Below are 25,302 nucleotides of genomic sequence, written 5' to 3' on the forward strand. Positions count from 1 at the left end.
ACCTCGTTTTTTTTTCTTTCAACAGAGTATGATACTCTTATGTATGTTTCCAGGCTTGAAATTGCTTTGCACACAGACACTTGACTGTTGCTGAACTGAAAGGAAAGGTTTGCTTCCTTACTAAAAAAAAAAAAAAAGGCAGCGGTCCATTTATTATGTATGGAAGAACCTTGTCACTGTATGACTAAAGTCAAAAACACAAGAAATAGCAAGTGTTGGCAAGTATGTAGAGAATAAGGAAACTTTGTGCACCACTGGTGAGAATGTAAATTGATGCAACCCGTGTGGAAAACTGTGGTGAGTTTTGAGTTTCCTCAAAAATTAAGAATAGAGTTATCATGTGATCCAGTAATTCACCACTGAGTATTTACCCAAAAACAAACAAACAAACAAACACAAATTAAACAAGATCTGTGCACCCTTTTATTTATTGTAGCATTATTAAAATGGAAGCAGCTGCAGTGGCCAGTTATAGATGAATGGATAAAGAAGATGTGGTACATAAATAGTGGGATATTACTCAGCCATTAAAAAGAAAGAAATCTTGCCATTTGCAATAACATGAATGGCCCTAGAAGGTATAATGCTGAGTGAAATAGAGAAAACAAATACCATATGATTTCACTTATAAGTGGAATTTCAAAAACAAGACAAATGAACAAAGAAAAAAATGAGATGAAAAACCAGACTCTTAAATATAGAGAACAAAGTGGTGGTTACTCAAGGGCTGGGGGGATGTGAGGGCAGGATGAAATAGATAAAGGGGATTACGAATACCTTAAACACAGATGTATAGAATTGTGGAGTCATTCTGTTGTACACGTGAAACTAATACAGTGTGTGTTAACTGTACTTGAATTTTAAAAATTTAAAAAAAGATCAAATGTCATTTATGGAAGCACCTTTAACTATAGGAAGAAAGGCACCCTACTTATATTAACTTAGGTCTGTAGGATTTTTTAACTTCATTTAATCTTACTTGTTTCACAGATCAGTCTGTTCTGTGGCTTTCCTCAGATGAATTTACCTATAATAATTTTTTTATTTTTTAAAAAATATTTTACCTATAAAATATTTTAGATACTTTATATTTAGAGCTGATTATTTATGTATATATAGAGGTGAAAGAAAATTTGCGTACTGACTCCGCCAAAACCAAATTCAGTTGCTTTTCATTATTATGGCTCTGGCGACAGGCACCAGCACAAAAATAGAACGTCACCTGTTAAAAGAAGTCTTAGTACATTTACATATTCTGCGTTCCTAAAACATGGGTAGAAGGGAATATAGTTCGTTTATCCTATTTTATGTGAATGTCATTCCCAAATTGTTGTTTTCTCAGTTCTCTTCCTAAGATAGCTTTGGTTCATAGCAGCAAGAAAGAATATGTCTTAAATGGATGAGGAAGGCAACAAATTTGAATGGATACATAATACAGCATTGCGTGCAACAGTAACAACCTCCGGCCATGCATTTACCATCCCCACAGTCATTCACTGAACAGGTTTAAACTTGGTCTTATATCCTAGAGATAATTAAAGTTTCAGTGCTAAGTAACATTAAAAATCACTCGTGGCCATTACATATAGGATCACAAGGTGTACAGAAAAGAGTTGACATAGCAGTCCTGGGACCACTATCTGTAGAAAGGCCTCATTTCAAGGTCGCCCTCGGACAGTGTCTGGGAAACTTGAATTTGGGGAAGGTTCCCACCATCCCCTCTTAAGAATGACTCAATGTGCCTAAACTGTTACACAAACGGTATGATTTCTGCTGAGCACATGCTTTCCTCTGGTAAATACTAGGCAGAGAGTACCTATGTTACCCGCTCCCAATTACAATTCCTGAGCACTGAGTCTCTAATGAGTAGACTTTTCCATGGTGGACAGCATTTCACACTCTGGTCAGAACTCATTGCTGAAGGCATTTAGTGTACTCTGAGGCGCCCCCACCCCACCCCAACCCAGGGGAGAGGACTCTTGGAAGCTTGCCCCTGATATACTCAGGACTTTGCTACCCTAGGCCTTTTCCTTTTGCTGATATTACTTTGTATTCTTATGTTGTAAAAATTAATAACCACAAGTATGATTCTATATTGAGTTCTGTTGGTCTTTGCAAATCACCACCAAACCTGGGGATGTTTTAGGGGGCCCCTGACACACAAAGGGTTTCACATTAAGAATTTTAAATATTAGATGAACTGTATACTTCTGCCATCCTAACACATAATTTCCCTGAAGGCAAGCCAAAGTAATCTTAAAATAATATGAGCACTTGGTGAGCTAGGAATATGAAGAAAGGGTGTGAGTTAAAAATCAAATATTTTAAAACAATAGGGGATCTGTACAATAGAGATAGAAATTTGGGAGATGGGGTGGATATCGAATGCCTGAGAACTACTTTCTTCACTACTATGTAGTAAGAAGCCCAGAGAGTATTACTGTGAAACATATACATGTTCTATATCCTGTTTTTTTGTTTTGTTTTTAAGATTTTATTTATTTATTTATTTATTTGACAGAGAGAGAGAGACACACAGTGAGAGAGGGAACACAAGCAGTGAGACTGGGAGAGGGCGAAGCAGGCTTCCCGCTGAGCAGGGAGCCCAATGTGGGGCTCGATCCCAGGACCCTGGGATCATGACCTGACCCAAAGGCAGATGCTTAACCGACAGAGCCACCCAGGCGCCCCTCTATATCCTGTTTTAACCCATCCATGTGGTTTTATAAAATCTGTGCTGGTTTAAGATAATCATATATCCTTAAAAGAAAAATTGAATTGGAGAATATTTGTATTTTGGTGCTTTTCATTTTTATATTTAAAGTAAATGATAAGGATTGCATATGAAGCAGAATTTCTATTTAGAGTTGGAACCGTCAGCTGAGTGTTGATTTAAAAAATAATAATAGTAATAAATAGACAACATTAGGTCCAACTGAACCTTCCACTGATTTGTACTATTCAGTAGATATTTTTTCCTGACCAAACTGGGAAGCTATCTTATGGATTAAACTTGGTCAGCTTTGCACAGTGGCAATATCATAGCCAACGAGGTTTATCTGAGGCACGATTATTGCTAACTGAAAAGTTGTTTCATTTGTGATTTTAAACATTTTTGAGCTATTTGTCAGACTCTGTATTAGATAACTAATAAGTTAAAATTTCCTTCAGGTGTAATGGGAATTCCACCTTGCAGTGACTCTACCCACATTCTAGTCACATGCCAGTGATGCATTAGGGCAGCAGGGAGCACGTCTCAGCTGGCTGGTGAAATGTAACAGGAGTGGCTGAGTGAGACTTCTGGGAAAGTTTTAGAAGATGGATAGACTAGGCTAGCATGTACTCTTTGGTCTTTTGTCCTTTCTGCCTTCTTGCTGAAATAGGGTACCAGAAACAGTGACTAGAGATGCACCACCCTCTTGTGACCATGAGTTGGCAATTCAGTTTATTGAGAGTCAAAAGAAGGTAGGTGGAAAGATGGAAGTAGTGCTGCCCTATTGGTCCTTGAGAAGATGCACCAAGGGATGCCTACCTCCAGGCTTCTCAGAGCCTCAGTTTGTCTGCTCTGCCTTCCCCACTGAAAAGGATAGTTTTAGTAATATAATGTTAAGTAAAATAACGTATTTGCCACACAGCTGAATATCAACCCTTAAAAAATTTCAGTTTGGAAAGGAATAGCTATTTCCAGATTATATTGTGGAAGTAAGACTGCATACTTTTTAAAGTTTCTTTATTTGAGTAATCCGTACACCCACCATTGGGCTCAGACTCACAACCCCAAAGATCGAGTTACATGCTCCCCCAACTGAGCCAGCCAGGCACCCCAGTACTGCCTGTTCTAGAATTACAGACCAATAGATACCTTGTCTACATGTAAGAAAGTAAAAAGTATGTAAGTCTTAAGGTTACACAGTTAGATTTGAACCGGGGGGAGAGTCCCTATTTCCTGGAAGATTTCTGTACATGTAATCTCATTCTAATGAAACCGTTGGCAAAGAGAAGTAAAAACATGAGCTACATTGTTCATAACTCTTGGAAAGGTCTACCAGGCTAATTTAAGCAGAAACAGAAGAATATTTGGTACCCTAGAATCAGAAGGGAAGCTGGAGAACCCAGGTTGGAAATTACACGGAAATTAAAGCACATGGAGTCAAAATCACACCTTAGAAAGGTTTTAGAATGCTGTAGAGAACAGCTCTTTTAGAATAGAACTTGTCATTGTCCCTACTGCATAGAGTCATTTCAAATTAAAAGTCTGGGCTAGGTGCACCCAACTGACATAAATGAATCTGGAGATAAAGACTTCGTGATTTCTACAACATGTATGCGAACCTTCGTTGTGATTTGTTTTACATATTCTAACATCAGTACCTTGGATTACTGTAATAGGTCACTAATACTCATTGAAAACAAGTTGATGTGAATAGGATACATGGCTTTGTAGCAGTGTGAACCTGCTTACCCTTTACATGATCTCTGTTATCTTACATGTAGGTCAAACAGAACAGAGGCATTAACATAGAAATTCTTAAGCTTTTTAGTCTCCTGACCCCTTTATACTCTTAAAATTTAAGGACTGAAAACAGCTTTTCTTTATGCAGGATGTATTATTGATACTTATTATATTGGCAATTAAAATTTCAAAAGAATAAAGTTTCTTCAGTCTCAATATTACAACTCTTGGAACTATTAAAACCATCAGTATTATAAATATCTCCTTACCCAGACTTAAAAATAACTTTTTGATGTTATAATACAGGAAAATATAACTTTTTTAAAGGATTTATTTATTTGAGAGAGAGAAAGCACAGAGGGAGAAGCAGACTCCCCGCTGAGCAGAGAGTCCCATGTGGGGCTCCATCCTAGGACCCTGAAGTCATGACCTGAGCAGAATGCAGATGCTTAACTGACTGAACTACCCAGGTGCCCAGAAAATAAAACTTTAAATTATATTTTAAGTCAGTTAGTATAAAAATAATTACAGGCCGTCTTGATTCAACAATTGAAACAAAGATGGCTAATTTAGAGGTTTTTTTTTTAAAGATTTTATTTATTTATTTGACAGAGAGAAATCACAAGTAGGCAGAGAGGCAGGCAGAGAGAGAGAGAGGGAAGCAGGCTCCCTGCTGAGCAGAGAGCCCGATGCGGGACTCAATCCCAGGACTCCGAGATCATGACCTGAGCCGAAGGCAGCGGCTTAACCCACTGAGCCACCCAAGCGCCCCTAATTTAGAGTTTTATATTCCCAAATACTCACATAGTTTCTTAGGGTTTCTCAAAAATATGTCTTCATTATTAACATTGACTGCCAGTTAGTGATTTTTTTAGACATACTTTATTCTAGAGATATCTTTAGATAATAGATGTCAGTATGTTTCTGTTATCTTATGTGCTCTAAATATTTCCCCAGGATTCTCCTTTGTCTCTTTTTGTATAGAGAATTTTTTTTTTTTAAGATTTTATTTATTTATTTGTCAGAGAGAGAGCACAAGCCGGCAGAGTGGCAGGCAGAGGTAGAGAGAGAACCAGGCTACCTGCTAAGCAAGGAGCCCAATGCCGGATTCGATCCCAGAGACTCTGGGATCATGATCTGAGCCGAAGGCAGCTGCTTAACCGACTGAGCCATCTAGGCATCCCAGAATTTTTTTTTTCTTTAAAGATTTTATTATTTATTTGAGAGACAGCATGAGCAGGGAGGAGAGGGAGAAGCAGGATCCAGGGAGCCTGACTCGGGGCTAGATCTTAGGATCCCAGGATCATGACCTGAGCCAAATGCAGGCACTTAACCAACAGAGCCACCCAGGCGCTCCCAGAAATTTTTATTTTGTTTGGTTGAGCCTAAGCTAGCCTGTTGATGCTAGAGAGTTTAGCTGTTCCTCTCTTTATCTCTGGTGCCCGGCCTACAATAGACACTTTGCAAATGTTTGCTGCATGTACACATAAACATAACATTCAGGAATGTTTTGATGTGTCGGGTGATTGCTGTGTATGTATGGTGTATATCAAAGTGAATGGTTTATCAGCCTGATTAATGCTGTCCCATACAGGGTACTATATGTTAAATAATTTTTACTTTGTTTTTTGTAAGGTTTCCTTTAATAGATTTTTACGTATGATTAGCTTGTTAAATTCTTAATGTTCTGACTTAAGGATTCTCTTTAAACTTTCTGCAAAATTTTGGTTACTCATTCTTGTTTAACTTGAAAAATTACTTGTTGCTTGCTAAGTAAATGACAGTGATTTTCTCATTTTAAGCCTGTTGCCATTGACTTTTTTTCCAGTTGATAGTTCCATTGCAGGAGGTTATGTTGCTTTTGAGAGACTTCTGCTGACTATTTTATCAATCTTCAGCTATTTCACTAGGATCCTGTTGACTTTGGGATTTGGTTTTCGTAAACTCCTTAAGGACTTTTTCTTTACCCCCGATGCATTTGTGGTTTCACTGGCCTTGGCTGACTTTGCTATAAGTATTTTGCCCCATGACTTAAACAGCTATTTGGAGAACATAACCTACTTAAAAATTAGAGCACCTTCTTACAGTGGAGCTCCTAGACAGTTTTCCTTATCTAACAGGTGATCACGTAGTAGTTTTATGACTTGGTTTTTCATTTATATATCAAATGCTCTTTATATCAGATATCTGCATTAGGTTTCATACATATAAAAGAAAACCTAAAGTAAGGGCTTAACCAAAGTAGCAGTTTTTTTATTTTTCTTAATGTATAGGCAGATCCAGAAATAAACACTCCAGGGGTGATACGGTAGCTCTACAAAGTTGCTAGGAAATCAGACACTTGGTGTGTTATTTTTCTGTGGTTGCTGCAACAAATTACTACAAACTGGCTGCCTTAAAATAGCAGAAGTCTATTTTTCTCACAGCTGTGGAGGCCAGAAGTCCAAGATCAAGGTGTCAACAGGGCCACACACCCTCTGGAAACTTGGAGACAATCTGTCCCTTGCCTCTTAAGCTTCTTGTGGCTGCTGGCATTCCATGGCCCCATCACTTCATTCTATCTCTGTCTTCCTGTGTGTGTGTGTGTGTGTGTGTCTGTCTGTCTGTCTCTCTCAAAACTCCCTCTGCCTCATTTAGGGCCTGTCAGGATAATGTAGGAGGAGTTGCTCATGTCAGAATCCTTAATCCCATCTTTTTCATGTAAGGTCATATTCACAGGTTTTGGTGATTAGGATGTGACTGTATCTTTGTGGGTGTTTTTTCAGTCTGCCACATCTTCCAGCACTCTGTTCTGCTGTTGCTAGGGAGCAGTTCTTGTTCTTACGGTCTCACGTGGCTTCTGGAGTTGCAGCCGTCGTCACATAAACATTCCAGGAAACAGAATGGAGAGGGTTGAAGGGCATGTCCCCTCCTTAAGGAAACTTTCTGGTTGCTACATAACATTCCTTACGTCTCAGACCAGAACTTAAGTCTCATGGCCATTTGTAGCTGCATGAGAGGCTGGTGCTAGGGGCTATTTGTGTCCTCCCAGAATTTATATATGAAGCCTAATTACCACTGTGGTGGTATCTGGAGGTGGGGCCTTTGAGAGGTAGTTTGGTAAAGCTCGCATGAGTGGGATTGGTGCCCTTATCAGAAGAGACACTAAAGAGATGATGTCTCTCACACACTGCTGTGTGAGGTGCAGAGGCATGCTTCCGCAGAACAGGGTAAGGGTCCTCACCAGGAATCGAGCCGGCTGGCACTTTGATTTTGGACTTCACAACCTTCAGAACTGTGAGGGAGCAATTTCTGTTTTTCTGTTGTTGAAAGCCATACTTGTTATTGCAGCCGGAACTAAGGCAGCTGGAAAGTGTAGTCTTTGAGCTGGGAGTGTGACTGCCTTGGCTACAGTTAGATTAATTACAGAGAACAAAGAGAAGAGTAGATATTGAGGTTAGGCAGTCTTTGCCTCAGATCACTTTACATTGTGTTAGCTACTGTCAGTTGCTTTCCGAAGAAGATGTATAAATGTGCATGCTCACCAGAGGATTTGAGAATAGCCTTGCTTTAAAAAAAAGGGGGGGTGGTAACAATGGGTAAATGTCATTTTTGCCAATCTCGTGAATGGAAAGGAAGCATATTTTTGTAGTCCTTGTCCTTTAATCACCACCTAATGCATCAGGTTACTCCAGATGTGGTCTGGCCAACGGCAAGGAAAATGGATAATTACCTGTTGTTTTCTCTGACTACTAATAATGATAAGAACAACAGAAAAAAAGTTAAAGGACAGGAAATAATCAGTAACTGAAAAGAGGCACAGCAGGGCTGTGATCACTGAGTGACACAGTGAGGTACTATTCCTCAGTACACCCTGCCGTTCCAAGCCCTGTGGGTGAGCCAGCAAAACCCAGAGGATTTTTGATATCCCAGTATCTCTGAATGGAGACAGTTAAAATGGGACTTGGAACTCGTTTCTCTTTTGTCTGAGAAGTGGTGGAAATGGCTATTGGAAAGGAATAGGGAATGATAGGGACAAAATTGAATGCATCAAGACTGCCCAAACTAAGACAACACGTTGATTGGGGAACATGTCCAGGGTCTCAGAGTATTCCCCTCTGGGAATGGAGTGAACCATAAAAATCCTCAGACATGAATAGGCATTCTAGACTCCACACTCCCCCTTGTGAGCCCTCTCACCCATTCCCTTGTCTACAAAGAGAATTGAAATCAACAAAAAATCAACTATCTTGACTTTAAACCTGTGGTTCATTGGCAGAAAACAAACCAGTCTCACATGTGGTAGAGTGGGAATTAATAAATGCTGCACACAATGGAAACAGTCAGCAAAACCAAAAGAACTGACAGAGTGGGAAAAGATATTTGAAAATGACGTATCAGATAAAGGGCTAGTATCCAAAATCTAGAATGAACTTACCAAAATCAACACCCAAAAGAACAAATAATCCAATCAAGAACTAGGCAGCAGATAAGAACAGACATTTCTGCAAAGAAGACATCCAAATGGCCAACAGACGCAAAAAAGTGTTCAACATCACTCAGCATCAGGGAAATACAAATCAAAACCACAGTGAGATACCACCTCACACCAGTCAGAACGGCTAAAATGAACAAGTCAGGAAAGGACAGATGTTGGCGAGGATGCAGAGAAAGGGGAACCCTCCTTCACTGTTGGTGGGAATGCAAGCTGGTGCAGCCACTCTGGAAAACAGCATGGATCCCCCCATCCCACCATGTGGCATTCCATCCACATCTGGAAGGAGAGGAGCAGCGGGGCATAGTTAGGGCTTGAAGTGAGGCCCAGGCAGCTCCACCACCACTGCTTAGACTCTAGCCAGGCAGGGCGCCGTCAGCGGTGACCGCAGTGCAGTTCAGAGGACAGGCAGTGTCTTCAGAAAAAGAATTATAAGGGAATCTAAGAGGGTGTACAGGGTTGTTTCAGTGCAGGTAAGAAATCAGGAAATAGAACGTTGGTATTTACAAAAGGAAGCGCTGTATAAATAATAATGCTGAGCCTGCTGACTAGCCATTAGGAAAAATCAAATAAAAAATGAATCACAGGGTGCCTGCCAGCTCAGTCAGAAGAGTGTGGGACTCTTGGTCTTGGAGTTGTAGATTTTGAGCCCCACACTGGGTATAGATTACTTAAAATCTTAAAAAAAGAACCCTACAATATGTCATATAACAAATTCTAGCTGAATTAAAGATGTTAAGTGTGGAAAAACAAAACTCGGATAAAAATGCAAAAATGCTTTTTTTGACCTCTGTGTGGAGAACAAATTTTTTAAAGATTTTATTTCTTTGAGACAGAAACAGGCTGTACACAAGGGCAGGGGGGAAGCACAGAAGGAGTGGGAGAAGCAGACTCTCCACTAAGCAGGGAGCGTGACGCAGGGCTCAATCCCAGAACCCTGAGATCATGCCCTGAGCCAGAAACAAACACTTAACCAACTGAGCCACCCAGGCACCCCAGGAGAAAAATTTCTAAAACAAAACCCAGCCAAGCAGCACAGACCATAAAGAGGGAAAACTGATACAACTATATAGGGAAAATATAAACAACCAAATAGAAAGCCTGATTTTGTGAGTTAGGCATTTCTCTCTCTCTCTTTCACTCACACACACACAAAAATCTGCTTTAAAAAAAAAAAAGTAGAGGTGCAAATTAAAAGATACTGTTTCACACCCATTGGGAAGAATGTTAGTCTGTTGACAGAGATACAGAGCGATAGGATATGTATAGAAACTCTAAATTCATGTTTTTAAATGCTCCTAGATGATGACATCTGGCAGGGCAGAGAAATGTCCCTAAAATTCTACTCTCCTACCAGTTTCAGCTTTCCTCTTCTGGGTCCTACTTTAAGTTTCATCCTTAGTGTTTGACTTTTGTTGCTGTATCATTTTCTGTGCCATCACCCTGTTTCAGGTTGTTTCTTATTCTTGGTCCCAGTTCCTACCACTTGTCTTTTGTGGTTTTCTGTTCCTAATCAGCCATAGACCTGGAAGCTGTAAATCTCTTACTAGAACTTTACAAAAAAAAAAAAAAAGAAGAAGAAGAAGAAGAATTTTGCACATAACAAAAGGGCCAGAAGAAGGCCTAAAGAGCCAGAAGAAAGCCTAGGAGACTCTTCTGGCAGATTGGTGGGGAGGTACATATACTTTTATCATCATCTGTTTTAGTACTTCAGAGGCCTTTTTTAATTTTCTCTGATTCTGGGCTCTTTCTATTAGGCAAAGTTGCTGGGTAGATGAGGTGTAAGGAACTTGAACTTAGTTCATATATTTAATTTGCCATTGTTTATATATAAATCCTGTCCTTCAGGACCTTCTAGTTTTACTGATACATAAAATGGTTGGAATAAGGAAGTTGAACATTAGCCTATGAATTGGTATAAGGTGTTTGTTTGCCAAAATTTTGAATAAGCGATTTGTTACTTTTATTAACCTTTTTAAAAATGCAGATAAGATTATTTATTGGTGTGGTGCATAAACAATGTATCTTGAAACACTGAAAAAATTAAGGTATTTTTTAAAAAGATTATTTCTTGGGCGCCTGGGTGGCTCAGTGGGTTAAAGCCTCTGCCTTCGGCTCAGGTCATGGTCCCGGGGTCCTGGGATCGAGCCCCACATCGGGCTCTCTGCTCAGCGGGGAGCCTGCTTCCTCCTCTCTCTCTCTTTGCCTCTCTGCCTACTTGTGATCTCTGTCTGTCAAATAAATAAATAAAATATTTTTTAAAAAAAAAAGATTATTTCTTGCGGGGGGAAGGAAGGTTTGTTTTGTTTTTAAGTAGGCTGCATGCCCAACATGGAGCCCAGCACAGGGTTTGAACTCCTAATCCTGAAATCAGAACCTGAGCTGAGATCAAGAATTGGATGTTTAACCAACTGAACTACCCAAGTGCCCCCCAAAACCAACTTTTTTGAGATAGAATTCCCCTAGATGTACTCCTACTGAATATAATGCATTTCATTTAGAGTGTACAGCTCATTGGCTTTTAGTATAGTCAGATATGGACATCCATCACCACAATATTTTCATTTCCCACAAAAGGAACCCCTGTACCTCTTAGCTTTTATCCCCCAATCCTCTCAGCCCTAGGCAATTTTCTGTCTCTGTATATTAGCCTCTTCTGAACAGTTCACATAAATGGAGTCATAATATATATGGCCATTTGTGACTGCCTTCTTGCACTTAGCAGTGTTTCCAGAGTTGTGGCATGTATCAGTACTTTCTATTGCTGAATAATACTCCGTTGAACAAGTAACACCACATTTTATTTATCCCCTCATCACTTATTGGACATTTAGGTAGTTTCCACTTTTTAGCTATTATGAATAAAACTGCCATGATCTTGTGTAAACTTAAGTTTTCATTTCTCTTAAGCCTATATCTAGGAACAGAATTGCTGGATCATATGGTAATTATGTTTAACATCTTGAGGAACTGCCAGACTCTTCCACGGCAGCTGTACCACTTTGCATTTCCACCAGCAGTGCGTGAGAGTTCCAATTTGTCCACATCCTCAGAAACATTTGTTACCTTTTAAATTTAGCTATCCTAATAATCAATATCTCATTGTGGTTTTAGTTTTATGATTTTCTAAGACTCATTTCAGATGTCTTTTTTCCCAGGCTTTTCTTTTACTGTGCAAGAAATGTTGCTTTTAATGATTTCTTTTCTTTTCTTTTCTTTTTTTTTAACAGGCTAAGGAAATTTTAACAAAAGAGTCAAATGTGCAAGAGGTGCGTTGTCCTGTTACGGTGTGTGGAGATGTGCATGGTCAATTCCATGATCTTATGGAACTCTTTAGAATTGGTGGAAAATCACCAGATACAAACTATCTATTCATGGGCGACTATGTAGACAGAGGCTATTACTCAGTGGAGACTGTGACTCTTCTTGTAGCATTAAAGGTATGATTAATGAAATTCAATTTTACTTTTTTGTTCAAGCTTTAAACTTCCAAAAGGCGAGGATGGCAGTATTGCATATCATCTGTTATATTTTATGATCTATTCAGTTTACAGCCCCTTGAAATATAATAGTTGGTTTTACATCTTGGAAAAGAGAGAAAAATGAAAATTATAAATTCAATGTGTCCTGCGTAATTCTGGTAAATCATTCCCTTAGATAATCCACAGCTGAAGTCTTAGAACCATCTTTTCCTTAGGTTTCCCTCATATATAGTCAATTTAATTCTTGCCTTGAGAAGTCTGTTATTCCTGTGTCTGTTTTTCTCTATCACACAATTATGTCTACAATCACTTCACAGCTTCAGTTACTGTAAAAGTATGGGAGCTAATGTTGCTGATCCCTCCAAATCTGCCTTACGTATGCTTCAAGATTAAATCTCTGTTATTTAACACTTCTTACTACTCTTCTGTCCCCAAACTCTTCAGAGATTCCATGTTGCTGGTAGCTCAGACTGCTTGGCTGGCCCTTTGTAGTGTAGCCTGAATTTGCCTGCCAGTATTTGGTAGCATAAACTCTGTATCTCTGATCAGAGTTTCAGTGCTCTGCCTGTCTTCATTATTTCCATCTGATTTCCCCATAAGGTTACTCTGACTTCTTACCTCTTCTGCCAAAACTTACTTAAACCCTACATCTTTCTTGAAGCCTTCAACCACTTTAGCGTTATTCCTTTTACTCTGAATTACTGAGAAACTTAATTTCCCACCCCTTACATATATCACATAGTGGCTTTTTACCTTGTATTATTTATGTCTCCTATCTCCTTGATGAGATGAATCCCTAAACAGAAGTCATGTATTATTACATTTATGTAGACCTGGTACCTAACTTTAAATGTGAGCTTAATGTTGGGCACATAATGGATAGTTAATACATATAAACTGAAATATGCATTTGCAACTTTTAGGTTAATTTGGTTTACAGAATTCTTATCAGACACATTCCTGACGAAATAGTATGCTAGCAGTAAGGTATGTCTCTCTGTTTTGTTGTGAAAAGGAGACTCTAAGTACATTTGAAATCTTGCTCAAATTTGACAAAGGCCTGTTTTTGTTAGCAAATACAGTCTTTCTGTGGGAAATAAGAAAAGGGGAGAGAGAAATTAGTATATAATGGAATTTATCTTAGGTCTAAATCTTTAGCCATCAGTATCCATTCAGCAGTAAGACATAGTGTTCTGAAAAGACATAGAAGACTGGTGAACCTTTGAAGATCAAGAGGATATTAAAGACCAAGAATCATATACAGTTTTGTTACAATAACATAGATACCAGTTAGAAAGCATTCCAGTGAGGGTGGTATAAATAGTAATGAAGACGATGGACTATAAATATTTCAAAGGTCAGTTAATAATAAATGAGAAAATGTTTATGAATAAGAATTAGCACAATGTAACAGCACACAAAAGAACCATTTTTTTAAAAAATGGGTCAGAAGTTAATGTGCTTAACACCAGTAAAAATATGCTTTGTACCATGAATTTCTTTTGCTTTTCCTGCAGGTGCGTTATCCAGAACGCATTACAATATTGAGAGGAAACCACGAAAGCCGACAGATTACCCAAGTATATGGCTTTTATGATGAATGCCTACGGAAGTATGGAAATGCCAATGTTTGGAAATACTTTACAGATCTATTTGATTATCTTCCACTTACAGCTTTAGTAGATGGACAGGTAGGGTATGTGCTTATACAGTGGGTGGGGCAGAAATAAAAGTAAGAAAAGATTTTCTATTAGTAACTTAGGGTTTAGATTTACATGACATTTCTGCATCCCCTTGGCCTTCTCTGCCTCTTTTCACTATAATTAAAATTTCAGAATAGAGAATTAGGGTAAGTTTTATGTACATTGTGATCAGCAGATTTCCCTGTTGTCCTCAGATGTGTGTGTAAATATTATTGCTAAGGAATTTGCCAATATGCTTTCCTATTATAAATATCATAAATAAATGCTTAAGACCCTGAAGTACAATACTAGTGTAACGAAAAGCTGTTTTTTAAAACTAGCTCCATCCGTAAACACATTGTTGGCTGGTTACCATTAATAACTTTTTATTCCCATTTTCGTGGTAATTGCAAGCAATAATGTGTATTACATAAGAAGTGCATGCTTTGTTTCCACCTGTAACGAGTATTATAGACATACTGTAAAACATTCAGAAGTATAAGAAAATTGTGCAAGTTTCTATATTTGAGTTTCTAAGAGATAAATCCCTGTGAACATGAACTGATTTAACTTTAAATATGAAGCGTACAGTACCAGTAAATAACATGTGGTGCAAGTCTGCAATTCCTAAACTGTATAAAAGCCTAGAATTGTCATGGGCACAATAGATCACTCATAATTTGGTGATAGCCTTTTCTGTTTGGCCCTGACAGTCCACATTTTCCCAGCCATGATATTGGACACTGCAATAATTAATTTTAAAGAACAATATTTTGCCTAGACTTGGCTAAAATGAAAGAAAACAATGTGGACTTTAAGAGTTGACAAATTATTTCTAAATGACAGTGGCAGTACAATATAGACCAAAAGTTTTGGTGTAAACAGGGGTGAAATGCAAGGAAATACATAATCTCACATTTCATTTTGTAAAAAAAAAAAATTAAAGGAAATGTGAAATATTTAACTCAATGAATGGCCATAGTAAATAAACTTAATATTAAGTTTATAAAAATAGCTTATGTATAAATAAATTTATAAATTATAAATAAAGTTTATAATAAATAAATAAACTTAAGTAAATAGCCATAGTAAAATAAACTTAAAGGATTAAAGATAAAAGCAGACGTGGAGGGGTGCCTGGGTGGCTCAGTTGTTTAAACATCTGTCTCTTGATTTCAGCTCAGGTCATGATCTCAGGATCCTGGGATCAAGTCCCCACGTCAGTTCCCAGCTCAGCAGGGAATCTGCTTCAGGATTTGTCACTCTGCACCGCCCCCCCCCCAATAAAATAAATCTTTAAAAAAGCACAAATGGGGGCACCTGGGTGGCTCAGTGGGTTAAGCCGCTGCCTTCGGCTCAGGTCATGATCTCAGGGTCCTGGGATCGAGTCCCGCATCGGGCTCTCTGCTCAGCAGGGAGCCTGCTTCCTCCTCTCTCTCTCTCTGCCTGCCTCTTTGCCTACTTGTGATCTCTCTGCCAAATAAATAAATAAATAAAATATTTAAAAAAAAAAAACAAAACACAAATGGATACCAAAAAATCACTAGGAATCAGAAATAAGTCATTACCATCAATATGGATCTGCTTACATATCACAGTAACAGGGCACAGCTTTATTATAATCAGGTCTAGACAGTTTTATGGGCAAATTCTACCAAACCTTTAAGGAACATGCATAATTTATGTTCTAGAGCTTAGGAATGGAGAGCTTCAAAAGTATCATCTCACTAAACCAGACATGGCAAGCACCAAAAAAAAATAAAACTAATTAAGTAGTAAAATAAGATAACAGTAATTGAATAAGGAAACTTATACTGACTGTACTTAATCAGCAAAACATCAGAAACCTCATCAAAATCAGGGAAAAAAATGCCCTCTAAAACTTTTTATTACTATTCTCTCTGATCAGAACCCTACAGGATAGGTCTGGGAATAGATATTTTATCCAAAACAAACAGAAAAATTGTATTTTTCAGTTTTGTTTTAGAAATCCTAGCCAGTGCACTGAGCATTAAAAAGAATTAAAAGGTATAAACATTGAGAAGTTAATAAATATTTTTGCTGACAACATGATTTATGTACTCAGAGAACTCTTTAAGAAAGCTGAAAAAGTATTGGAGCCAGTAATAGGATTGGTAGTGTCCTTGCTGTTAGAGAACCAAAAAATTCTATATGTTAGCAAAAAGTGTAATGCTGAGTCACAAGAATAGAGATCCCATTCACTAGAGAAGGGGGAAAACACTACACAAAATATTAGGATTATAAGGACAAAAGTATTTTAAAGTAGTGGTAGCTTTCTCTAATAATGTGATTTTTGTTTCCTTTTTCATTGTATTTTATAAATTTTCCACAGTGAATTTTTTTTTAAGAATTTATTTATTTATTTGACAGAGAAAGAGAGATCACAAGTAGGCAGAGAGGGGTGGAAGCAGGCTCCCCGCTGAGCAGAGAGCCCGATGCAGGGCTCAATCCCAGGACCCTGAGATCATGACCTGAGCCAAAGGCAGAGGCTTATTACTGAGCCACCTCAACAGTGAATATTATTAAACTTCATTTTGTAAAGCAAATCTATTAGGATTTACATTTTGTAACCATTAGTTTTTTACTCTCCATTAACTTTCAGCATTTAATAAAGCCTTCTTTTTTTATTCACAAACAGATATTCTGCCTCCACGGTGGCCTCTCTCCATCCATAGATACACTGGATCATATAAGAGCTTTGGATCGTTTACAAGAAGTTCCACATGAGGTAAATTTGGTTTCAATTTTAAAAAAGAAAGAAATATAATCACATTGTGGTAAAGCTAAATTAGTTCAACTTGACTGTTAGTAATTTATAACATGTACTTAATTTTCTTGGCCAGGGCCCAATGTGTGATCTGTTGTGGTCAGATCCAGATGATCGTGGTGGATGGGGTATCTCACCACGTGGTGCTGGCTACACATTTGGACAGGACATTTCTGAAACATTTAACCATGCCAATGGTCTCACACTGGTTTCTCGAGCTCACCAACTTGTAATGGAGGTATGTCTTTTTCCTAGGGGATGAGGATCTTTATTTCAAATAAGTATATATCTCTGTAATAAGGCTTTGTGAAACATTCCTCCCTATTACCTAAATGAAATGAGAAAAAATTGAGTTGGTTTCAGCAAATAGGGGAAAGTACTAGTTGGCCAGAGCAAAATTAAAACTCACTTTGGAAAATAATTTAGACATAGACAAAAGTTTCAAAAATATTATCAAAAAAATCCCCTTGTATTCTACATTGATTCCTCAAATATATTTTCATATTTTACTGTTCTGTCTCTGTCTTCCAGCTTCCCCTCCTCCACACGTTTCTTTTTCTTTTTTTTTTCCTCTTTTTTTAAGATTTTTTATTTATTGGGGCGCCTGGGTGGCTCAGCTGTTAAGCATCTGCCTTTGGCTCAGGTCATGTCCTGGGATCAAACCCCAGTCAGGCTCCCTGCTCAACAGGAAGCCTGCTTCTCCCTCTCCCCCTGCCATGTTCCTTCTCTCACTGTCTGTCTGTCTGTCTCTCTCGTCAAATAAATAAATAAATTTTTAAAAAGATTTTATTTGTTTGACAGAGAGACAGCAAGAGAAGAAACACAATCAGGGGGAGTGAGAGAGGGAGAAGCAGACTTCCTGCAGAGCGGGGTGCCTGATGGCGGAGCTCAGTCCCAGGACCCTGGGATCATGACCTGAGCTGAAGTCAGATGCTTAAGGACTGAGCCACCCAGGCGCTCCTGAATTTTATTCTTTTAAATCAGGGAGTGACTTCAAGATGTTAGAGAAAACGTCACCCAGTTGAGGCAGGAAGAGTGAGAACATGGTTATTAATAAGGAATATAAATTCATATGGTAAAGATAAACCTAATTATATCAGTAATCATAAGAAATGTGAATGGTTAAAATTTTTTACTTCCCTAAAATACTGAGACTCTGAATTAGATAATCAGAATTCAGCTGCTACTTGGGATGAATCTAAAACATAATGAAAAAATAAATAAAAATAAAACATAATGGCACTATAGACTAGAAGTAGAAGGAAAATGGTATATTGGTATATCAGTTAGATAATTATCCAAAATACAGCTAATAATGTGTATCAGAACAGCCTCTGAAATAAAAAATGCATATAGAAATAAGAGGTCTTAACTGATGGAAACTGGCCCAGTTGGCTAGGGAAGAAACAGTTCTGAGTTTGTGTTTACCTAGTAATAGATTCAAAATATATAAAGCAGTAACTCAAGGAAAAGTAAGAAATCTTCCATCTTTGTGGAAGAAATTTTAATACGTACCTGAGCCAGAGCCGAAGCATAGATGTCAGTGGAAGAGCGCCGTTCCCGAGCTCCCGCCACAGTACCCTGGCCCAGCAGTGCACTGCAGTGTTCCGTGCGGTGCACAGTGTTAAGGATGGATACCATATAAGGGAGCAGAGAGGACTACATTGCCACCAACAATATTTGGAATTTTTGAATTTAGTTTTCTAAACTGACCCATGTCAAGATTACAATTTCATAGTGAAATGTTGTTTTGTGTTTTGTTTTGTTTTTAAACATTGCAGGGATACAATTGGTGTCATGATCGGAATGTGGTTACCATTTTCAGTGCACCCAATTACTGTTACCGTTGTGGGAACCAGGCTGCTATCATGGAATTAGATGACACTTTAAAATACTCCTTGTAAGTAACTGAAAATTGTTTACGTTGTATGTAATAGCTTTTAGAAAGAAAATTTTAAACGCAATTACTAAAATTGGAGGATTTCTGCTTCTGGAATAGTGGAATGCGGAATGTGGCAAACCCTTTCCCCAACAGAAACAGTTATTTCCCTGGAAGGTTATTTTAAATAATTATTGTTTTTTGGTTTTTGGTTTTTTGGGTTTTTTTTTAAGAATTTATTTATTTATTTGACAGAGATCACAAGTAGGCAGAGAGGCAGGCAGAGAGAGAGAGGAGGAAGCAGGCTCCCCGCTGAGCAGAGAGCCCGATGCGGGACTCGATCCCAGGACCCTGGGATCATGACCTGAGCTGAAGGCAGTGGCTTAACCCACTGAGCCACCCAGGCGCCCTAAAGAATTATTGTCTTAAATAAATATTGTCTGAAATGCATACAGCCCATAGAGAAACACAAACTAGAAAATACACTAAATCTCAGTAATAGCCAGAATCTGTGGATTGGGCTCAGTATAACCTGTTCCCTCCCCGTCTTTCCAGATCCTGTGTACAGAAACTGCTCCACAGTCATTCTACTCTGGGACCTGCTCAGACTTTTTTCCTGGGTTTAATCTTTAAACTTTTGTTAAATTTTTTTTTTTTTAATTTATTTGACAGAGATCACAAGTAGGAGAGAGACAGGCAGAGGGAGAGAGGAAGGAAAGCAGGCTCCCTGCTGAGCAAGAGCCTGACAAGGGGCTCGATCCCAGGACCCTGGGATCACGACCTGAGCTGAAAGCAGAAGCTTTAACCCACTGAACCACCTGAACCACCCAGGCCCCCTAATCTTTAAACCTTTGTTAACTAAACAGATTTATTTAGAGGTTCCCTCTGGGTGGGCATACGCCACTTTGACTGGTCAGAGGTTGTGCTCCAGCCCCCTTGGTCACTAAAATCTTAGGGCTCATCCTAATCCAGTGAACTCACTGGGACCATACATGGCTAGAAGTTGCTATCAGAGTTGAAAGAATACGTATTTTGGCTCACAATTCAACGAAGCATACTAGTACCTTGGATTTTCCTTGTTTGATTAGTCCTTAGAGGGTGCAGCCTTAAGGATGCACATAATGTCATTTTCCAGACCATCAGAGATGTATGTGGCTGGGATTTTAAGCCTGGCTTCCTAGGAGTTGCTTCTGGGTCAGAGTAACTTGATCAGTATTTGGTTAGAGATTGTGTTTAAACCCCTGGTATCATTGAGGGTTATATAACCTTTTGTTGATTAATCTGTTTCAGTTTCCTAGGGCTGCTCTAACAAAGTCACAAAGTGGGTGCCTTAACGGAATTTATTCTCACATTTGTGGAGGCTACAAGTTTGAAATCAAGGTTTTGGCAGGGTGATGTTTCTTGTAAAGGCTCTAGAGAAGAATCTTTTCTTTTCTTTTTTTTTTTTTTTTTAAAGATTTTATTTATTTATTTGATAGACAGAGATCACAAGTAGGCAGAGAGAGAGGAAGGGAAGCAGGCTCCCTGCTGAGCAGAGAGCCCGATGCGGGGCTCGATCCCAAGACCCTGGGATCAAGACCTGAGCTGAAGGCAGAGGCTTTAACCCACTGAGCCACCCAGGTGCCCCGAAGAATCTTTTTTTGCCTCTCTCTAGCTTCTGGTGGCTCCTGCAATCATCACCCCAGTCTGTCTTCACCTGGCACTCTCCCCTGTGTATCTGTTTCTTCTTTAATAAAGATACCATCAGATTGATGGGGTACCTGTGTGGCTCAGTTGGTTGAGCATCTGACTTGATTTTGACTAAGGTCATGGTCTTGGTCATGAGAGGAGCCCCATGTTGGGCTCCATGTTGAGCAGGGATCTTGCTTGAGATTCTCTCTCCTCTTCTCCCTCTGTCCCTCCCTGTTCATCCTCTCTCTCTCTCTCTCTCTCAGAAGAAAAAGAAAAGGATACCACAGAGTAATTTAGGGCTCAACCTAATCCGGTAAGACCTCACCTTAACTAAGAACATCTGTAAAGACTTTATTTCCAAATAGTGTCACATTCTGAGGTTCTGAACCGACATGAATTTTGGAGATAAACTATTTGACCCAGCATAGTCTGTGTGTGGCTTAGGAATGTTTTCAAGAATGCCCCAGATGGTCCTCTAATTGTTCTTGTGTGGGTATAGCTAATATATGTGCACAGTCATCTTGTCTCCCAATGGTGACTGTGATCCCAGGAAAGCTTTTCTTTGCTCTTCTTTTGTCTGTTACATTTCTTAAAAATTCAGCTACACTATAAATACATCCATTTGTTTTTGCACCTATATGTAGCTGGTTTTTAAATCCATTAAAAAGATGCAGTTATACTGTCATTTACAGTTACTGTTGTGTATGTGTGTTTAACTAATAACTTGAATCCAAAGGAAGAATATGAAGAAGATAAAAATGAGAAGTTAATGTAACAAAATCTATACACACCTGCTCTTTCTCAGCTTCTTTAAGGGCATGAGATTGTATGAAAAAGTAACTATAAATGCATTTTGGGGATTTTAACATCAGTAGCAAAAAAATTAAGAAATGGAAAGCAACTTACTATATAGAAGTAAATTTCTCTAAATTGACTGGAATTTATAAACTGCAGTAGAATTAAGTTGTGTATTGTTAAGTTCTCAAGCAACCAATAATAATTTAGAAAATAACTGAACTTATTAAAGGAGTTTAAATGGCACACTAGAAAATATGCTTTTAATAAAAAAGCAGTTGAAGTGGGAACCAAGAAACAAGACAAAAAAAAAGAAAAAATGGCAGGTATAAATCCAGTCATGTCCGTATTAAATGTGAGTGGTTTAAGTTGTACAGTCAAAAAGGCAAAAATACTAGATTTTTTTTTAAGATCAGCTTTATATACCTACAGAAAGCATAATTTAGATTAAAAAAAATGGGTTGAAAGTAAATTAGGTGAAAAATATACCATGCTAACAGCAACCATATGACTTGAACTAGTTAATACTAATAATTGGACAAAGCAGATTTCAAAATAAAAATTGTAAATTAGACATAAAGACATTTCACAATGATGAAAGAGTCAAAGCATTAGGAGTATATACCAGTTGCAAACAACACACTTAACTATGGAGCAAAAATGAACAGAACTGAAGGGAGAAATAGACAATTTGACAAGAGTTGGACTTTATTATGCCACTTCCAGTAACAGAACTAGGCAGAAGATCACCAGTGACTATAGAATACTTGAAAAGTACTGTAACTTAACATTATGGGACATTCCACCCAACAGTGGCAGAATACAGTTTTGTCAAATGTACATGGAACATTCTCTAGGATTGACTATATGCTGGGCTATAAACCAAGCCTCAGTAAACTTAAGACTACTGAGGGGTGTCTGGGTGGCTCAGTCAGTTAAGTATCCAGCTCTTGATTTTAGCTCAGGTCATGATCTCAGGGTCACGAGATCAAGCCCCATGTTAGGCTCCACACTGGGCATGGATCCTGCTTAAGATTCTCTCTTTCCCTCTGTTCCCCCTTAAAAAAAAATAATATTGAAGTCCTACAAAATATGTTCTCCAACCACAGTGGATTGAAAGTAGAAATCAGAAGTAGAAGGGAAACTGGAAAATGTATAACTATGTGGAAATTTACATACTCCTAAATGACCTGAATCAAAGAATAAATCATAAGGGAAATTGAAAACACAAAGTGCCAAGATGTAGGAGAGACAGTGAAAGCAGTGTTTGCAGGGAAGTATATAACTGTAAGTGCCTATATTAAAAATCAGATTTTAGAAAGATCAAGTCCATAACCTAACTTTACATTTTAAAGCCCCTAGGAACAGAAGAACCTAAACCCAGTGCAAACCAAATAAAGAGGGAATAAATGGAAAAAATACCAAAGCCAGAAGTTGGTTCTTCTCAACTAGACTAGCCAAACAAAAATCAGTGAAGATTCACATTACCAAAGTCACTGTAGACCTTACTGAAATAAAAAGAATTACAAAGGAATACAATGTATAACTGTCTGGTAACCAACTAGGTGACTTGCATAAAACGGACAAATTCCTAGAAAGATAACTGCCAAAATTGAGTCAGAAAATCTGAATAGACCTATAACAGGTGAAAAAGTTGAATTAGTGTTTTAAAACTTCCTACAAAGGAAAGCCCCCAAGCCCGGTTGACTGTACTGATGGAATGACTAAAAGTTTAAAAAGGAATTAACAGGAATGTTTCACAGAGACTAAGAATAGAATAGGAGGGATCATTTCCCAATGTATTCTTTGAGGTCTGTATTTCCCTAATACCAAAATCAAAGATAATTTAAGAAAATTACAAACCAATACTCTTTATGCTTATAGTTGCAAAAATCTGTAGCAGAGTATTAAAAACTGAATCCAGTAATATGCAAACAGAATTCCACACAGTGACTAACTGTGATTTATCCCAAGAAGACAGAGTTGGTTCAAAATACGAAAAATCAAAGCAATAAACTGTTGGACAGAAAAACACATGATCGTCTCAGTTAAGCCAGGAAAAACATTTGTCAAAATCCAGCACACTTTCCTAATAAAAATACTCATCCTGATAAAGGTCATCTATAGAAACCTCACAGCTAAGACCAATTTTTAAAAAAAGGTTTTATTTATTAGATTATAAGCAGGAGGGGCAGAGAAAAAGGAACAAGAAGATTCCATGCCAAGTCGGGAGCCCGACACTGCTCCCCTGGGATCATGACCTGAGCCTAAGGCAGACACTTTACCAACCAAGCAACCCATGCATCCCTAATAACATCATTCTTAATCATGAAAGACTAAATGCTTTCCTCTAAAATCTAGAACTAAAAAAAAATGTCCATTCTCACAGCTTTCATTCAACTGATAATTATACTGCAAATCTTTTCTGCCAGGCACTGAATCAGACATTTTGTCTGCTTCAGTTTTCATCATAGCTCTGTGAGCTAGTTTTACAGAAGAATACACATGAAGTGACTTGCGCAGGGTTATTCCAGTCCTAAACATAGTAAAAGTGGGGAAATCAGTACCACTCTTTCTACAGGGTCTTATTCTTGGATTTGCTTTTAAATTCAAATCCTTTAACTACTTGCTTGCTTCTTTGCCATTTATAGCCTTCAGTTTGACCCAGCACCTCGTCGTGGAGAGCCTCATGTTACCCGGCGCACCCCCGACTACTTCCTGTAAATTCCTCCTGGGAAAAATCTGCCTTTGTATGTGGAAGTATACCTGGCTTTTTAAAATATATATATTTAAAAACAAAACAAAAAAAGCAACAGTAATGTATGTGTTTCTGTAGCAAATTGGGATCTGTCTTGGCATTAAACATTATCATGGACCAAAATGTGCCATACTAATGATGAGCATTTAGCACAATTTGAGACTGAAATTTAGTACAACACTATGTTCTAGATCGGTCAGTCTTAACAGTTTGCCTGCTGTATTTGTAGTAACCATTTTCCTCTGGACTGTTCAAGCAAAAAAGGTAACTAACTCCTTCATTGCCTTTTGCACTTACTTGGAAATTTTAGTTATAGTGTTTAACTGGCATGGATTGGTAGAGTTGGAGTTTTATTTTTAAGAAAAATTCACAAGCTAACTTCCACTTAATCCATTACCCTTTATTTTATTGAAAATGTATAGTTAAATTAACTGAAGAAAAGATTCTTGGGAGTATGTTGTCATAACATTTAAAAAGGTTTCCCTTCATTTAAGTGACTGTTTTCTGTCGATCTGCATATTTCTGTGTATTTGTCATGACAGTGCTTGCATCCTATTTGGTGTACTGAGCAAATAAACTTTCCATTTTAAACAAAAATTGGTTTACTGTGGTACGCTTTAAATGAAAAGTTCTTTTTTGACACTTGATATAAAGCCTCTTAAAAAATAAATCTCTTGACCTGTGATAAACAGTTGTGTTGAGATAATTTATTGGCAATGTTTTTTGTGTCGGGCTTATATTCAGAAGAAAACCTCAAATAGTAGGCTGGAAAAGTTTCGAGCATAAAAACCATTTTTATTTCTAAATATTCCACTAGGTAGTTTTATTAATATATTCAAATATGTAGTATATGCTAAAACTGTAGAATGTTCTATAGCTAGGAAGAATCTTCTAAAAGCCAAAATATATTTTGTCTTTCTCCATTGCTCTAGAAATAAGAAAGAGTAAGTAATAAATAGCTCCATTACTAATATATAAATTCTGAGGGGGGTGGATATAGAGTCAGTGTTAAGGGTGAGTGTTGGAGGGTGGAAGACATGAGAGAAAATTAGATTTTTTAAGTCTTTATAGAAGAAAACAAGATGGTAGAATAAATATCTCAATGACAATGGACAGAGTTCTCTAATAAAAAATGACCCTATGTCTTTTAATTTTTTTAAATCCAACTATATCCTGATTACAAGGCACATACCAAAAGCAAAAAGTCAGGCATGTTGAAAATTAAAAGATGGAATAGACTGGGAAGATACTAATCAAAGGAAACCTGAAATAGCTATATTAATATTAAAATAGACACTGAGACAAAATTTAAGAACAGAA

The 25,302-nt window shown here is 37.9% G+C and overlaps 1 protein-coding gene and 1 pseudogene across 1 annotated transcript in view; both read left to right on the plus strand.

Moving 5' to 3' along the window:
- PPP2CB (protein phosphatase 2 catalytic subunit beta) overlaps positions 1 to 24,579 on the plus strand; it is a 34,315-nt gene extending 9,736 nt beyond the window's left edge. The window contains exons 2-7 of the mRNA XM_044225431.1: positions 12,158 to 12,367; positions 13,927 to 14,100; positions 16,751 to 16,840; positions 16,956 to 17,117; positions 18,661 to 18,779; positions 23,876 to 24,579. Coding sequence (XP_044081366.1) covers positions 12,158 to 12,367; positions 13,927 to 14,100; positions 16,751 to 16,840; positions 16,956 to 17,117; positions 18,661 to 18,779; positions 23,876 to 23,948 — 828 coding nt within the window. The 3' untranslated portion in view covers positions 23,949 to 24,579. The remainder of the gene's footprint in view (positions 1 to 12,157; positions 12,368 to 13,926; positions 14,101 to 16,750; positions 16,841 to 16,955; positions 17,118 to 18,660; positions 18,780 to 23,875) is intronic.
- Positions 3,020 to 3,134, plus strand: LOC122890647 (annotated as a pseudogene).
- Positions 24,580 to 25,302: the final 723 nt, after the last annotated feature.

Source organism: Neovison vison, chromosome 11, assembly GCF_020171115.1.
Source record: "Neovison vison isolate M4711 chromosome 11, ASM_NN_V1, whole genome shotgun sequence".
Classification (NCBI taxonomy): domain Eukaryota; kingdom Metazoa; phylum Chordata; class Mammalia; order Carnivora; family Mustelidae; genus Neogale; species Neogale vison.